The 17663-nt window shown below is 43.9% G+C and overlaps 1 protein-coding gene across 1 annotated transcript in view; it reads right to left on the reverse strand.

Moving 5' to 3' along the window:
* The window catches only part of UVRAG (UV radiation resistance associated), a 56329-nt gene that overhangs the window by 8316 nt on the left and 30350 nt on the right, over nucleotides 1–17663 (reverse strand). The window contains exon 13 of the mRNA XM_018077127.2: nucleotides 12845–12923. Coding sequence (XP_017932616.1) covers nucleotides 12845–12923 — 79 coding nt within the window. The remainder of the gene's footprint in view (nucleotides 1–12844; nucleotides 12924–17663) is intronic.

The raw sequence follows: 17663 nt of genomic DNA on the forward strand, positions 1-17663 counted from the left end.
AATGAAAACACAGCCATCAGGGGAAAAGACCAAATTTCAGCACAACACTCTGTGTTCACTAATTCCAAACATTTATTTGTGTGCAAGGGTCACTTGTCAGTCTCAGTGTCTGCTGGAATCAGTAGTGGAGTTGTTACAGTAACACCAACCAGTAAAAATACATATTGTCACACAACTGATGGAAATCTCTGCTCCTTATACAGTTTATATCAACATTTTAAATCCCATAATTAAACCCAGCATTCAAATCAGATGCCACGTAGCAAAGGGAAAGGTTTCAAACGCTGACTGACTTTAACCCCAGTATTGACTCCTCTAAGTTGCTTTTCCCTCCAAACCTCAGATTATGACATCCACATGAAAACTGTCACTGAAGGGAATTTCTCTTTGCAGAGAAATTTATCCCTGGTGTTGTTAAAATATAAACAAACGTGACAATATAATAACATAACTACATAAATACAAATATAAAATATTTAATGTAAATAAACTGTAACTATAAATAATAAATATAAATATAAAAGTATAAATATAAACAAACAATACAATACATTTATCCTTTGTGTGGTTAAAATATAAACAAAAAAAAATCTCTAAATTCCAGTATCTTTCAGGCTATTGGGATGAAGCACTACCCATTTAATAAGGAGGTCTCAGCAGAGGTTAACACCCTCTAGAAGTCCCAGCTGGCCTCCAATACACACACACACAGCAACTGCACGAATCCCATGCTGCTTGAGCTACCTACTGAAACATGGAGAAATCCCACTCCAAGATAAATTCCTTTAGAATTCCACACCTGTTTCCAGAATTCCTGACAGTAAGCTGCAGGCAAGCATCCTCTAAGCTTCCAAAATTTGACTCCTCCCAAACAATCAGTTTGTCCCAGGAAAAGACGCCTGAAATTGGGAATGCTTTTTCTGCTCATCTGAGTTTTAGAAAGAAAAGTTACTTTGGGAGAAAATCCCCCTCAGTCCTGCACTGTGCACCAGGAGGCCATTTATTCCAGGTTATTATTTCCACATGGACACAGCCAAGTCATGTGGTGGCTTGGACTCATACCTGCTGCTACAATGACAGAGCCTGGATTGAGACAACCATACAACATAGATTACAAAACCATCACCACGCTCTCCTGATGGGATTACACTGGATTTGGTTTGCCAAAGAACTCGCCTGGAGCAAAAGAAATGAAGGAGAAAAAAAAAACCCACCAAAATCAAAACCTTTGCATTTGTTCCTCCTCCAACAACCAAAAGTTCATAGAATAACCATCTTTAAGTTCTAAGGTTTTAGAGCATGAAAGGATTGGATTAAGGGCTCTCTCTCTGTCCAACAGCCAAGATCAGAGGAATGCATGGGAGACTCAGATTAAAACATGAGCAAAGCCACTGTTTCTACTAAAACACATTTTCATATAGCTGATAGTAGAGTTGCATATTAAGTAAAGTGAAGGCATAAGTTCTGTGAAACCTCTAGAAAAAAAAACTCTGCTTGAGGGTTGTCAGTCCTCAGCAGTGAACCAGCTCCACTCTGAGCATCTCTGAACCACCACTCCAACCAAGCACCTTCCAAGGATTTACTTCATCAACAGGACTTTTGTACTTCATTAAACTCATGCCAGACAAGGGAAAGCTTGCTGCCTTCCTACAGGCAACAATTCCACATTAAAACCTTCATTCATCCAATCCACCAGATCCCTCCTTTGTGAACTAATTAGAACCCAAACCTGCAAAGGTTCAGTCACTCTCCTATAAAGTCCATGAGAAGGACCAGAACTACTAAAATTTTTTTTCAAGCAAGTTGGCTTGAAAAGAAACCACTTAGTTATCTTGCTATTTCTGGGTAATTGTAGATTGCCCCCAAGATCAGAATTAGGGGTTTTGCCACTCTGGGGCTGCCTTTTAAGAAAAATACCGATATCCTGCGTTCATGTGCAAAGAACAACAGCCCGTTTCCTGCCCTGGTCCCTGGGACAGGTTTAATGACTGGGGCTGTACAAGCACATACATTTACTTTCAGCCAGAAACCACAGAGTACCTGGACTGGAATATCTTTTTTTTTTTTTTTTGGGGGGGGGGAACGCAGAATGACTCCAACTCTGAACTCATCTGTTGATCATTTCCCATATTGCTTCCCCAGCCGTGTCCACCCTGCTCTGAGCCATGTGGAAACAGTCGAACAGCTCAGAATACATTATTAAAGTTCAAAAGAGCTGCCCCTTCACTACATGTTATGCATAACATTGAAGCCTACGCCGAAATCCGCTGTATTTTTGGACTTCCCCGTGTCTCTGCACTGGTCCTTGATGTTGCAGCACCACCTGTCCCCAGGCAGGAGGAGGACCCAACCCACTGCACCGTGCACAGCTCCTGCTCTGCTAAGGCAGTCAAGAGCAATTTGGAATGACTTTCAGCTAAACGAGGAGTTTCTCTTGATAGCATCGAGAATTTCAAAAGAACATCTGCTCCACAAATGTGAAAACCTCCAAACAAAAATAGAAGCAAAAAAGTGTTCTTTCAATCGGCTTTGCAGAGCTGGTCACCAGCCAAGCATTTACAGGAAGGTTTGCAGAGGATGTCAAACGCTGGGACAGAAATGTAAAATGTAAGTTTTAATAAAATGACATAGTTAATTGTTTTACAAGATCCTGGATGACTTTTCAGAGGATGAAGGAGCACTGGCTGGGGTTCAGATGACTAAGCAGTGCAATAATGGAAACAGAAAGTGTTGTTACAACGCCTGTTGCTATACAAACAACCCCGGGGCTCCGTGAAATAATGCCTGCTGCTATATAAACAGTTTGTGTGTTTGTACCTTTAGGGGAAATTATAAACTCTTAGATTATTGAACGCTTCACCTGTTGCTTGCCTCTGTTTTCCTGGAGCTGGGGAGCTGTTCTAGCTCTGAACACCTACGTGGTTCTCCTGAAAACCCCTGAGCTGCAGCATCAGTGAAACACGTTGTGGTACAGAGCACCTCTTTAGAGAACATCAATCTAAACATCTAACATTAATTTTCATTTCTCATACTTAAAAAGACTGTCAGCAAACATCAAGCACAGTTTGGAAGTAAACACCACCAAGGGGGTTTTTAAGTTTTCTTAAGCTTCTTGGGGAAGCAGGAGGGGAAAAAAGCAACATAACAAGCACTGTGATTATAACAAGTCTTCAAGTCCTCAGTGTTGCTTTCAGAAGGAGCAAATCCAGGACTGCCCCAGCAGTGACAGCCCTCATCCAAGCAGCAGGAAGTGCTCAAATACAACAGCTATTTTAATGGAAATTATGACTTATCTTGATATGTCAACACCTGCCTCCTTCCTCCAGACTTCCACCTGAAAAGCAGATGTTTACTTTGCAGTTCTTTCAGAGTACTAAACCAACAAGAAAAACAAGTTACTTCAACATCCTTGAAGACCCGTGTCCTTCATTAATCCACAGGGCACAGGCTGTAAAGTTCCCCAAGCTGACCCAGAGTGCCTAAACCTTCATTAAAACCACTGTAAAGGGCTCCACCACAGCTGGGATTTAGCCATGACAAATAAGGCACACAAACAGCACAGGAAGGAGACAACTGCACTTCATCCTTTACCTTCAAAGAGTGCTTACAGTCACACTGGTGTTTTTAAAGCATTCTTAGTCTAACCTGGCCTGGTCTGTCCTGCATTCACAAGGCAGAGCTGATATCAATAAGATACTTAGTAAGATACTGTCTGTGTGAAGCCATTCCCCCTTGTCCTGGCACTCCAAAACCCTCGTCCAAAGTCCCTCTTCAGTTCCACCTGAAAGGTGGGGAAATACATGCATGAAATCTAAGTACAAGAGGGATTCAGCACTGCCCAAGGAAACTGTATTCTCATCTGATAACAGAACTAATTCCCTTTTACCTTTTTTGGTTTGCCACAGAATTACATTAAGCAGCTTCTTCCCCTCACCTCCACCAAAACACCAAGTCTGGTCTTTATTCAAAGCCAGCAGCAGCCTCGATGACAAACGCTCAACAACTTGTGACATTCTGCCAAACATTTATGAAGGGGTTTTCTTCTAATATTTAAAACTGAAATGGGATAATAGACAATATTTAACACTGGATTTTGGTTTCACAGCAATAGTGTTTATTGGAGATAGACCTCAAGAAAACAAGGAAATAGGAGTACGTGTTTGAGTACATGTGGAACACACTGGAGAACTAAACACTCAGATGAGCCAAAAGCTGTGTTTCCTCCAGGACTCTCTCATGAAACCCTTGCTGAGAGGGAACTCAACACCCCTCCAGAGAGGTCTCACACATCAGCCTTCGTGCTTCCAGTCTGGTGTCCCAGTAAGGATATGGGGACCCAAAAGACAGGCTGGGAGAAACAGCCCCTCACAGAAGTGAACTATTCCTGTAAAACTTGGTGGTTATGGGGCCTGTCATAAAAACCAACGGATATGGGCCCCCATGCCCATAAAGGTGCCTCTCAGATGCCATGACTGTTTCATAAAAAAGGACATTAAAAAAGGCAATTTAGAAGACAGAGCAGTTACTGGCCTCGAAAAGCTTCCCCTGCTCCCCAGTGAAGCACTGAAATAACTAAAACCACGTTTACTGCAGTCTTGCTGCATTTATAGCTTGATAAGATGAAACTATAGAGCATAACCTTTCCAGGTTCAGGTCAGAGCTTCTCAAAAGGGCTTGGGATCACAAAGTGATGTTTATTGGATTATAAGACACTTATTTCCTATGACCTCATTCATCCTGAGCTCTTGTATTAAAAATCCTTACATCAGGCACAGAACAAAAGGTCAGATGTGTAAAAGTCAAAAGGAGAAAGATAAGTAACATTTTGTACCTCCACCTTAAACACAACATTTTCTGGATGTGTTTAGCTCCCCAAGTGTAATTCTGCACACCTGGAGGTTACTTTTTACCTATATAACCCAAATAAGACCCTATAAATATCAGAGGGGCAATCGGGAATGCACAGGCAGGCACAGAGAACTGGCCCACCTTGGCCTGGCTGGAAATCAGAGAGAACACACACATGGTGCTATTCACTCCTCCTCCATTTATCCATTACCTCCACATTTTGATAAATCCACTCCCAAACCAGGCAATTTTCCCACCAGCCCAGCTCTACCCTGTACCTTAAGATGTTGCAGGAAAGGAACCTGCAGGATTACTTCAGTGTGCACAACAACGTGCTCCATCAGGTGCTGCAAGCATTCAGTCTCTCAGCTATTTGTTCTTTGGAGTTAGGTTGGGAAAACCCTTTGTTTTACAGGGGGTTAAATGCAGCTTCTGGCAGTTCACTCATCCAGGTGTGGGAAAGCTGCTCCTCCCAGTGAAAAGGCTCTTTTTGCTCTGACAAAGCACTACCCAAAGAGCAGGTGATTCAGCCCGTGCCACAGAGCCTAAAGGGAGCAAGAATTTGGGGATTCTAAACTGTTTCCCTGTGCTACTTCAGTGGGCAAAGGAGACTGACTTCTAAAAAAGAAGATCAGACAGTGAATCAAATGGGCAAAGCTCTCATTTGTGAGTACAGAATCAACAGTTTAACCTGTGAAAGACTTGCTTCCTCTCAGGATAACATCAGCACTCCCTGAACTCCACATGGCACTGAGACACTGGGAATGGTTCCTCATGTGATGGACAATATCTCAAACTTAACAGCTGAGGTCAGGGAGCATTAAACCAAGGACAGTTCAGCACTGGGCTTCCTGAAAACATCCACTTAGAGGTGCTACACTGAAGCACAGCTTGGTTTTTTAATGACACAATATTAACTTGGGAAATATTCACATGAATTACACACAAGTCCAGATCAGAGAGATACAATAACCCCGTTAGAAAAATTCCAGCCTCTTGGAAAACAAAATACTTTAAAGCTCTGGATTTCCAAACATTCTGGACTGATCAAAAAAGTGAATGAGCCAATAAGGATCAGCCACTTTTATTCCTTTTGCTGGAGGACAACTTGCTCTAAACCTCAAGCAGGGTTCAGAAAAAGCCTGAAAGGCATTTATAGATGATTAGGCAGCTGTCACAACCGAAGCTTTCAAAACAGGTTTTTGCCCTGATGTGCCAAATCTTATGCACAGAAGAATGAGACAAACCCTGCCCCAAAGGAGGACAAAACATACATTTTAAACTGTGCAGCAGAAGAACAAAAGATGTGAGGGGTGAAGTGAAAATAACAGAAGCTTGGGGGGGGAATCAAAACCCCAGAAGCCACAGTTTGTCACTTGCTTGCAAATGACAGAAGAGCAGAATTTTTGTGCATTAAAGTAGAGGAAGTTTCAGGAAGATGCATTTTCTTTTCACCATGGCAGAAGGAAGAGATAGGCTCCTAAAGAGGTCCTGGAATTCCACAGGTGTTAACACCTTATACCTGACAGTGCAGCCTTGCCTCCAGTCACACACCCTACTCATTAGGAAAAATCCTGCACTACAGCTTTTTCCTATGCTGCCACGTTGTGCCAGGGCTTGAGAACAGACTTCCCACTTCCCTCTGTCCTTCAGTTCCACAACAGAGCACTTCCACACACTGCAGAGCAGTTTAGGTTGGCAAATCACACGTGTTTATGGCAGCTTAACGAGACCAGGAATCCATTTGCCTTTTGATTACTAAATTTTGGTTCTATTTTATAAACACACACTCATTTACTTGAGAAACAGAGCAGTCTGAGGAGCTAATGCAGAGCTGGTGACAGCTGCACACACCCCAGTGATGGAACACACAGGGCAGGGGAGGCTCTCCAGATTTTTGGAGAGGTGAGTCCAGGCACAGCTGGTGATGCCACATCTCCTATTCACAGAATCTCAGAATGGTCTGGGTTGGAAAGGACTTTTAAGCCCATCCAGTCCCACTCCTGCCATGGGCAGGGACTCCTTCCACTATCCCAGGGTGCTCCAAGACCTGTCCAGCCTGGCCTGGGACACTTCCAGTGATCCAGGGGCAGTCACAGCTTCTCTGGGCAACCTGTGCCAGGGCCTCCCCACCCTCACAGCCAACAATTCCTTCCCAATATCCCACCTATCCCTGCCCTCTGGCAGTGGGAAGCCATTCCCTGTGTCCTGTTCCTCCATCCCTTGTCCCCAGTCCCCCTCCAGCTCTCCTGGAGCCCCTTTAGGCCCTGCAAGGGGCTCTCAGGTCTCCCTGGAGCCTTCTCTTCTCCAGGTGAACTCCCCAGCCTGTCCCTATGAGGATGATGCTCCATCCCTCCTATCTCCCAACCACACTGCTCATCCCACCTGAGCTGCAGGAGCCTCCAGCTGCAGGTGCAGGGATTGGAACAGGCAGAAGAGCCAAGATCTGCCCCTCCAGAGCGAGTTACCAGCAGCCTTTGCCCACGGGCAAGGACAGGCAGGGTTTGAGCTGCATGAAAGGGGGACTGCTCTTACAGCTAATCCAGGCTCATTTCAACCCACGGGATCTTGGCATGGGCAATAGGAAAGGAAAAAAGGAAAGCCTTTCCAACAAGTTTGCAAAAAGCATATGTAAATTCCCCAGGTTTAAATGCTCTGGCCCACTGCTGCCCTGGGAGACTTTCAGGAATGAAACCTCTCCAAAGAGCTCTTGGCTCTACACAGCTGGAGAAGGTACTTTGTGGTTTTTCAGGTGCAGTCCCTTCCTCTTACCATTAAAATGAATGCTTGGCACTTCCCAAGATGAGGACTCAGCTCTGGCTTCAACCTGTGCTCTTTCAAGAACACTTTTCCCTGTGCAGCTGAACTGGCCCCAAATTCAGACAGTGCATTCTTTCTGAACTGTATGTTTTATGATCTTAGTTTAGGGGCCTTGTAAAAGATGTAGTGTGCAAGTCACAGCATCCTACACTCCCAGGGCCATAACCACTGCATCCACACTGCTACCCACAGCACCCTTAAAGACACTTCTGCTCCCTAGTGTTTATTGCCAAAACAAATTTCTGGGCCTAACATTTCTGCTGTTCAACTTCCCATGGAAAAGTTTAATAGTTTCTATTATAAAGTGGATTTTCTCACATGTTTGATAGTCTAATAGGAGCCAGGAACTGCACATCTTGCCCCATTTCATGATTAAGAGCTGAATTTCAGTTGGGTTTCTTACACATGGCACCAATACATAAGTACTCAACTTTCCTTCCATGCAGTTATTGGAAAGATGGCAGTTTGGCTGCACCTAAAACATGTCAAGGAGTATTTCGCTTTTCTTCTGTGCTTCTGTGCTTGTTCCTTACCTCGTGCCACTGGAGCACAGGGCAGCACTCCCAGGAGAGCAGAACTGGCTGATCATCCCCAGCAAGTCACCCCAAGCACACAATTCCTCCTGGCACCATGTGGACACAGCTCTGGACACACCACAGGAGGGCTGGACCCAGATACTGCCTTGGATCTGCATTGTACTGATGTGAAAACAAACATCCTCGGGGACTGACAAAGGAGGGAGGGGTTTTCCTGTGTCCAACAGCAAAGTTCATGTGTTGCTAATGACTGTCAGATGAAAGCACAACTGTTCCTTGGCCAGGGCTGAGCAAACCATGCCAGTGTCAGTCTGACACCCCTCAAGAGCTGTCTGACAAAACAAATCAGGATCAGACGAGATCCCTCCCTGGGAGGTGATCCTGAGCACGCACCCAGCCTGAACAGGAGGAAGAACAACCTCAACTCCTGCCCTGTAACAAACCCCAAAGACTTCACTCAGCCTGAGAGTGATGCCTGGGAAGGTGATGTGCCACCATCTGCAGAGCCCCTGACAAACACAGCCAGGAACTCTGTACACAGGCAGGCAGGGACAGGACAAGGGGAGCAGTGCCAAACTAAGGGAGGGCAGATTTGGGTTAGATACCAGGAAGAAATTCTTTACTCAGAAGGTCCATGGCTGTGCCAGCAGGATGAGACCCCTGAGAGGTGCCAGCCTTGCCCCTGCTGTGTTCACTCACTGCCCACAGCAAACCTGACCAAGCTTCAGGAGCTCCTAATATTCAACCACTGTAACAGGAGGTTTCCACAGTGTAATCTCAGTCTCTCTGCTGTGAATATCAGGGTGAGAGTTCATTTCCTTCTCCTCCTAAAGCCTCATCTTCCTCAGATATTCCCCACACATGCCTCATTTACCAGCTGTGGAGTCTGGGATCAGCTACCTGCTGAATGCTCTCCCACTGCCCAATGCTTTGGAGAGCTGAGCAATTCACTCCCTTTTTTAGCAACTGTTTTGTACTTTACCTTTGACAATGACAGTGAATTTTTTGGTAGGTATTATTAGACACAAGTCACTAATTTCCCTGTGAAAAGAATAAAACCCACCCCCACATTTGTTTGTTAGAGTCGAAGAGCTGAAATCTTAACTGGAAATTTATGGTCTTACCTAACGTTATCCAACTTAAAAAGCTCCTCTGTGCACTTCGTGAGGGATTCAATTTTACAAACAGAAAATATGGGGATTGAAACAATTTGTGCTCATGTCCAGATGGAAGTTATTATGAGCTCTCGGAATTAACACACATTGTTTTGACTTCGGAATGTAACAGCAAAGCAAGTTTCCCCAAATAAATGCTCTACCAAGCTAGCACTGAGCTGCTTCTAATTCCAGCTGAATTCCCCCGAGAGCAAGATGTGGTTTCCATTGTTATTATCCTGCTGTTTTACAAAACAGTACCACTTTATCTCTAGTAGAGTCTATTTCAGTCATTTTCCTCACTATCAACCCCGTCTCACTTCTCCCCCGCTCACGTTTCTCCTCTGCCAGCACAACTCCAGGTAATTGTGAGAGGGAATAAAACATTATATAAAACTCTGTGAAACTGGGAGAGCTCAAACAAATCCTTTCAAGTATTTCTTTAAGTTGATACAAGTTTTTCTGGGCTCTTTGTCTCTCACCCACAGTGATCAAGACTTGCAGGAACGATTCAAGAGAGGTGATGGAGACCCAGGCTCTTCTCCTAACTCTCCAGTGAAGTCACCACTGTCCCCCCCAGGCACCTCCAGCCTTCCCACAGCACACTGAGGGAACTGGGCAATGGATTCACATCTATTCATGACAAAGAGCCATTTCAGGACCTGTTCTCTGAATTAAGGCCAACACCTTTGGGCCTTAAAAGGATCCTCTTTCAGGTCTGGAGATGAGAGAGAGGCAGCTGCTCATTCTCCATCCAAACTTCATTACTTTCACACATCCACATGAACTAAGCACATGCAGGAGCTCCTCTGAAAGCAGCCCTGAGATCTTCTAAAAGCTACTTCAGTTCAACAGTTCCAGCATCCCCAGGAGTACAAAGGATTCACAGAGTCTCGGGTTTTCAGGTCGAGTCAGCCCCTGAGCACAGAGGGGTTGTGATGTTTTCCTGCAGTTATCTACCTGTTCTGCTTCCACAATGGAATTTCCCCTTGGCAGAACTATAAAAAGCAGCAACATTTGACCAAGGATATCAAAACAAAGGTGACCACAACAGTTTATGTGGACATCAGTAACACTTTCCTGATTAAATAAGTAGGAGAAGCCCCCCCAGAAATCCCAAATTACTTTCATTATGTTTTTATATCCAAGAGTAGACAATCCCAAACATTTCCATGTGAACCACTGGTGTTGCACAAACCACTTCAAAGCCTGGCCACCACTGCTCCAGCTTGCACAGCACCACTGACCCCACGGAAATTTGGAAACTTTTTAAACACAAATACGCACTGAAAGTCTTCATTTACTTTTATGGGTTCAAACACTTGCCAGTGGTTTCAGAAACCAAGTGCCAGGAGCTGGAAGGCAGCACGGGTGAGTGGCCCTGTGTCCAGATGCTCAGAGGCCTCAGAAACAGGACAGGGAGAAAACCAGAATGAGAGGTTTCGGTGGGTCCAACAGGGACAAGTCAGAGATAAACAGGAAAACAAGGGAAGTGGTGACAGTTCCTACAAAATGCAAGAGGCACAAGGGCCAACCAACCCCCAGCACACGGCCTGCAAACAACCAGCACGTGAAGAGGAGGAGGACAAGGAGCCCAGAGGCTCTTGTTTGCATCCCAGGGTGGAATGGCAAACTCCAGCACGAGATCAAAAGCAGCACCACCACTCCCAGGCTACAGACTGAACTAATGGGTTTGTGGAAGCAGAGATTAAGGAAAGCATTGATTTGATAGTAATGGAGAGGGAAAGCTATCAAAGAGTATTTAATCCCTTTTTCTCACCAGTCTTCCCCCATGAAGGTCAAGTGTGAACAGCTGGCTGCTATTACTAATACCACCAACAAAGAGGCACAGTCTAAGCTCCATTAACAGCCTGGTTAAGTGAATTTCCAAGATTAGCAGGGCTTGATTAACTTCATTTTAAGATATTTTAGCCTTTAAATAATTTCAGAGCCGCTGGAGGTTATCATCCAAAATACACTGAGCACGGGCAAGACACCAGAAGTCTGGAAAATGGTAAATGCAATCCAAGCTTAAAAAACAAACAACACAAAAAGATCCAGAAGCTTTACTTCAATCTGGGGTAAGGAATGGCAAAAAAGTGATGGAAGAGAGAACTGGAAAAACAAACAAGAAGAAACTAAGCATTAAAAGGCCAGATTTTTCAAGAATAAAACTGTAAGACTAATCTACTTTCAAGCCTTACAAATGGGTTAGAAACAGAAATGGCATATTTCTGTTGGAATTTAAATCTCTTGGCACTTTCTAGTGCAATATGCTCACAAGCATGCTGGGGAAATGGGATATTCATGAAGCAGGAGGGAGTCCAGAGCAAGGACTCTTTGGGTGCAGTGAGGAATGGCTGCAAATGGAAGTGCAGGGGAAGGGGGGCTCCACCCAGGTGAAGAGAACCCCAGTTCCAGCAATATTTGATTTAGGAGAGCTGGAAATGCAGCAGCACAAAGCTGAGCCTGAGTTCTCAACCCCCCTCTCCCCAGTTTCTTCCATCACCAAGTTCAGGACCGTGGCTGAGAACAAAAGGTGCATCTCTGAGGAGACACTCGAGGTGCAGGAGGTCAAACATGACTGAGAACCTGCACAAACCCAGAGGGGTTTGGGTGCTGTGCAGAAGGTCCCTGGGGCTGCTGCACTGAATGAGATTCACTCTGGGAGTGAAGCTCTGTTCAAAGTACAAACCCAGTGGAACACAGGGAACTGGAACTAAAAGGACAAGAGCTGTGCTGCATTTCTGCCAATCCTCTCCTCAGTGCTTGGAAAGCAGCACTTGCCCAGCTGTGTCCAGCTGTGGGCACTGCACTGCAGGAGAGATGGGGACTCAGGTGGAGAACTGGAGACAGGAAGAATCCTCAGAAACCGAGGGAGAACACTTTAAAAATGGAAGGAGGTCTTTCAGAACATAAAAGTCTGCAAAGAGGAAGAGACTTAAACCAGATTATTATAATAAGTGATTATGTGATGATTTTTAAAATACATGAAAAGCAAAGAAGTAGGGTTGATTGGAGGTCCTTTTTTTAAAAATTAAGTAAGACTTAAATTAAGCAAGACTTCAGATTTTCTACTTGTGTTTTCTTACAAGAGTAGAATACTGGTTAAAGTAATAATACAGCAAATTAAAGACAGCAGTGAGAATGACACAGATGGATCTGTAAGTATGACAGAATAAAAAAGCAGAAAACATTTACAATTTTCAAAGCAGTGTGTACAGACTCATGGAATTTACTATTTGAAAAAGAAAAAAGATTCACTACTATCTGACCAGTCCTTCTCTAAGCACCACAGAATAAAACCTCAAGCCCAAAGCTGTAAGGTAAGACAAGGATTTCAAGGATGTATCTCTTAGTTCACAGATGTTCCCCACAGAGAACAGCATCACCAGACAGCACATGCACACAGGTCATACTGACACTAAGCAGAGGATAGATATAAATAAAGAATAATAATAAAAAAATCACCTCAAGTGTACCTACCTGTGCTATATTTTTGTTGAGAAGATAAACTCCATATTCAAACTGAAGCTTCTCCCCTCCTTTTGGATATAAAGGAAATCTGATGGGAAAGAAAAAAAAAAGAGGGGAAAATATGCATTTAAGGTGAAATAATTCAGATGCTTATGCAAACTTCCAAATCCCCAGACTCCTTCTCTGAGAAGGTAAAGATTTAACAAGCTTCCCTTGCTGACTTCTCCCAGGAACCCCCTCGCAGGATGTTCTTGGAAACCCTTTGCAGCCCCAGTCAATCAGCCTTTTAAAAACTGATGTCAGAACTCAGCTGAGGAATTCCAGATTTTTTGAGCATTTCAGGTTTTTAAAAGATGCTTATTATTGTGGGTTGTTCTGTGATGGGCAGAGCACAAAGCCCATCACACAGAAGACATTTGCAGGCTCATTTACCAGAGGAAGAGTCAGAATAGAAGTGATTCCTTTCACACACCCCCAAAGGTTTAAGTCACAGCACCACAGGTCACGACAGACCTTGCAAATAGGCTCCTGATGTTTACTTTTCCTCTTTAATCAATATTGCTCACCACTGAAATGTCACAGAGAGATTGTGGAACAGCACAGCACCACCTCCCCTGCTGTGTGAGGAGGGAGAACTAAAGTTCAGCCCCTAAAGCACTGAAACCGTTTGACAGCGTCTGCATTCAAAAATACCATTTTATACATCTGTCCCAGAGCTCTCAGCTCGAGTGCAGCAGTTCTCCTGAACAGCTTTCGTGGCTGTACACTGCATTTCTGAGGGTTGGCTTTTAACTCCTCCTCAGCAGCAGAGGTTTGAGGGCAGTTCAGCAATCTCGGTACAATCTGAAATCCACATTTATGGGAACTCCACCATGAAAGGAGCTCCTGCCTTCTCAAGAGCCACATGTCCTGCAGCTCCTAATCAAGATGCTGAGTGTATTATCTGCATAAAACCCCACATTAAGGCAGAAACCAAAGGCTCCCTCAAATATAAGATACAGAAGATCAGTATCTACTAGAAACAACACACATTCTGGAGAGGTGATTAGGCAAAGTGGATTTTATCATCCATCAGCCCCACAGTAGAGTGCATTTGCAACTTTTAAGAATTATATAGTGCCATTAAAGCTAAAGGTCAGCAGGGCACGATCACAGCAGATCAAATATTGAGATGTCAGCTCCAGGTTTTATGCTGCTTTCAAACTCGCTGGGTCACTTCAAGTTGAGGAATATAAAAATCCCTGTGAATAGTGTATATCTAACTCACCTTGCTTAATAGATCTATAAATCCAACTAGTTCCCCATGCAAGAAAATGAAACCTTTCCAAATGAACACATGCTACAAAAATTCCATTCTAAGTGTAAAACACAAAGCAAAAGGAATTCATCTCCATCTCTCCAGTTACACTGCCCGGGCAGAGCAGGGGTTACATTTAAAGGATACCTTTACAATTAACAGCCTAAAACCAACCCAAGTTTGACAATAAAAGCACCATTAGGAACACAAGCCATGTTTCACTCCAAGGTAGTATTTCATGAAGTCACTGGTAATGGGAACCATGTATTCTATTATTAGACACAGAGCTCTTCAATCCGTATAGAAAAGAGGATAAAAACTGGTTTATGATGCTACCATCTCCCACACACAGGGAAAAATTAGGATTTTCTGTTTATCACACTGCTCCTGCTTCTTTGCCAATATTCACATTTCTCCACTCTAACTTGCACTAATTAATCTTGAAAGCTTTTAAAACCACACACATCCCGGGTCAGCCTTCCCAGCATAATCACTGACAGGCCAGTCTGGAGAACTGTCAGTGCTGTCTCTGGCTGTGCACATTCAGGACTCCAGAGACAAAGATCCCCAACTCTTCTGTCTCTCTCTGGGTGTTATCTTGCTTGCCCATTAAGCCTGGTCCCAAGCAATGAACTCGAGGGAGAGGAACCCCAACATTTCACACAGCGCTTCGCTGACTATAATCAAACACAACTCCAACTGCTGGCTCCCCACATCCAATTCTTCTTGCCTGCTCCACAGAAAAGCAGGACTGGGAGCTCAACCCCTCCCTCTGGCATGCTGCAGAAAGCTAAGTCGGCTGTGCAAGGTTTTAGTTATCCTAAATACTTTTGAAAACTACTATTTCAGTACTTTTATAATCACAAAGCACGTAATAAACTGCAAAATAGCCTCTGCCTGCCCACTCTGCTCCAAAGTGCACCTTCCTTTCTTCCACTCCTGCTGGTATGTTTGGGGGGGAAAAAAAGAAATCATTGAAGCTCCTTTAAAGCAGAACACAGATACCTACTCTGAGATGGCAAATTCCAAGGGGGAAGAAGAAAAAACACAAGCCACAGGGACCTGCTGTGTGATCACCAGAAAAGATCATCTGAGAGAAGTTGTCAAGTAATAGGAATTCTGTTCTGAGTCAACCTCTGGTCCTCCTCAGAGGAGCACTTACCACTGCAGGAGACCATCCCCTGCCACGTGAGCAGGCAGCAATTTTGAACTGAACAGCTTCTGCTCAGCCAGGTTCAACCTGTGCCCTCGGAAAAATATGGTGATATTTACTCACAACTACAGAATATAATATTTCAACAGCACTTAGACTCCTTAAAACACAGCCCTAATACACCCTGAGCAGATGATCTGTCTATAAAGAGCAGGGCAGACAGCAGGAGTAATTTTAATAGTGATTCATAAAGAATATCAGTTACTCCTTAACAAAGGGTTATAACCCATCTCTTACTGCCTTTTAAATATATGGATTAAACCCCTGTTTTTGATAAGACAGCCCAGGCAACAATTTGCGACTAAAGTGTCTCCACTGCTCAATAATACTGGTGTATCTAAAAACCAGAAAACTGATTAGAGAAAAAAGATCTTTTCAAGCTGCCTGCAGAAATTGATTCTGGAAAACCACAGGCCTGGTTCAGAGCTAAAACCAGCCTGATTGTGGTGGTGGTTTAAGCATTAGATCTCTCTTACAACTCAGAGAAATTGTGCTGAGTATTCTACTCTAACCACTGAAAACTCCTCTGCACTGTCCCACCTTTCTCAGCTGGCCTTACACAAGTACTTCTGAGCCCTCAAGAGCTCCTCTAATTTCAGATCCTCAGCTCATCTTTAGCTGTTTTACAGAATCTCTTCAGTGTTTGATGAACATGCAAGAGAATCCCAGGATTCTTGGTTCAGGCACACGGTAACTGTGAGGGAAAGATGAAAGAATCCTTATTCCATACATTTACTTCAAACCTCAAGTATCTCCTATGAATTCAAGTCCGGGTACATTTGCTGTTGTGTCCTGTGATTTATGAACTCCTCTGCATCCAAAACTATCACATGTGTACTAATATACTGGTGGTCCATTTTTATTGTCTATAACAGCCTGTCTTTAATACAAACTATTTTTAAAGCTTAAGAAATTGCTTCATCTTCAACTGCCTTCACCTGCTTCTACTTTGGTATTACACCATGTGTTTTAGATCCTTTATTCTCTCTTCTGTTCAGACTTCTGCCCAAATTATATTAAAGTTTAATCTCTACTTCAGAAAGCTCTGAAGAGAAGAAGTGGGTAGAATAATGATTTTTACACCTCACATCTGACTGTCCTCCACAGGCTGAAGTGTGGCACAATTTCAATAGCACCTTACATCCCATTTGGCAAATGTGAGTGAAATCTAGTCTAGAATTATGCTATGAAGCCTTAATTTCCAAAATCATGCAGAACTCCGAGGACCAGGAGTATTTGTAGCTTTGCAAGTCAAACTAACAGCAAGGACACTTATGCCCTAAGAACACTTAATTCTCATAGAAGGGCTTGGGTAGGAAGGGACCTTAGAGACTGGAATCTCAGTCCCAAGACTAAATAAAACCAGCACCACTGTATTTTGACATCACTGTATTTACAGTATCTGACACTTCCTGGCCAACTGCACCAAATTTGTCAGAAAACAAACTCAACCTGGCTTTTTCCTTCACTTCTCATTTCCCAGGACAGTGAGCAGGATGGCTGCAGGGAGATGGCTGTGGAGCAGACTTGGCAGGATGCAGCTGAAACCCAATTATTCACTATTATACAGATAAAGAACTGATGTAATTTGTGTGTCTGTAAGACACTGGTGTGATAACAGAGCCATCCATCAGATCCAGGGAACAACTGTGCCTCACACAACACTACAAAGTATGGGGCAGTTAAGAAAATGATGAGTCTCAAGCTTAAATCTACTGATGGGACACTCTATACAAGGATAGAACCAAACAGCCCAATCCAGATAAGATAATGACCTGAAAAAGTCACAAGTTCTTGCCTGAAGTATGAGGAGTGTACAAGAGTTCTTTCACCCTCACCCCCTTTTGGGGGTCTGCAAGGGAGGAAGGAGGGTTTTCCCCCCAACCCAACCACATCCTGCTTGCTCACTCCAAGGGAATGTTGGATCCAGGAGAGCAAACTTTGTGGTTTAAAAGTGCTGGGACTTCTCTGAACCAGAAGAAAGCAAACCCTTTTAAGTGAGGATGACCACCACTGTCCAGCCAGCACTTGAAATCAGGATTCCCCAGGACAATTCAACCCAAATATTAGGAAAAGTAGGCTGCTCAAAAGCCACAGGCACCAAAATCCCAGCACTTCCAACCTCTTAGCATCCCACCTAAAGGACAGGGCACAAGGAGCTTTGGCTGCACAGCTTTAAAACCTGTTTCCTTCTCAGAAAAGGTGCACCACAGCTCTGTCAGCTTCAGAGCAGAGACTGGCACAGATCTGCAGCAGACGACCCAAAATTAAATGAAAAGGCAGGAAAGAGGATGACAAGTGTGCACTTTACTTGTTGG

Source organism: Manacus vitellinus, unplaced genomic scaffold, assembly GCF_001715985.3.
Source record: "Manacus vitellinus isolate BGI_N305 unplaced genomic scaffold, ASM171598v3 scaffold_35_pilon, whole genome shotgun sequence".
NCBI classification, from domain to species: Eukaryota; Metazoa; Chordata; class Aves; order Passeriformes; family Pipridae; genus Manacus; species Manacus vitellinus.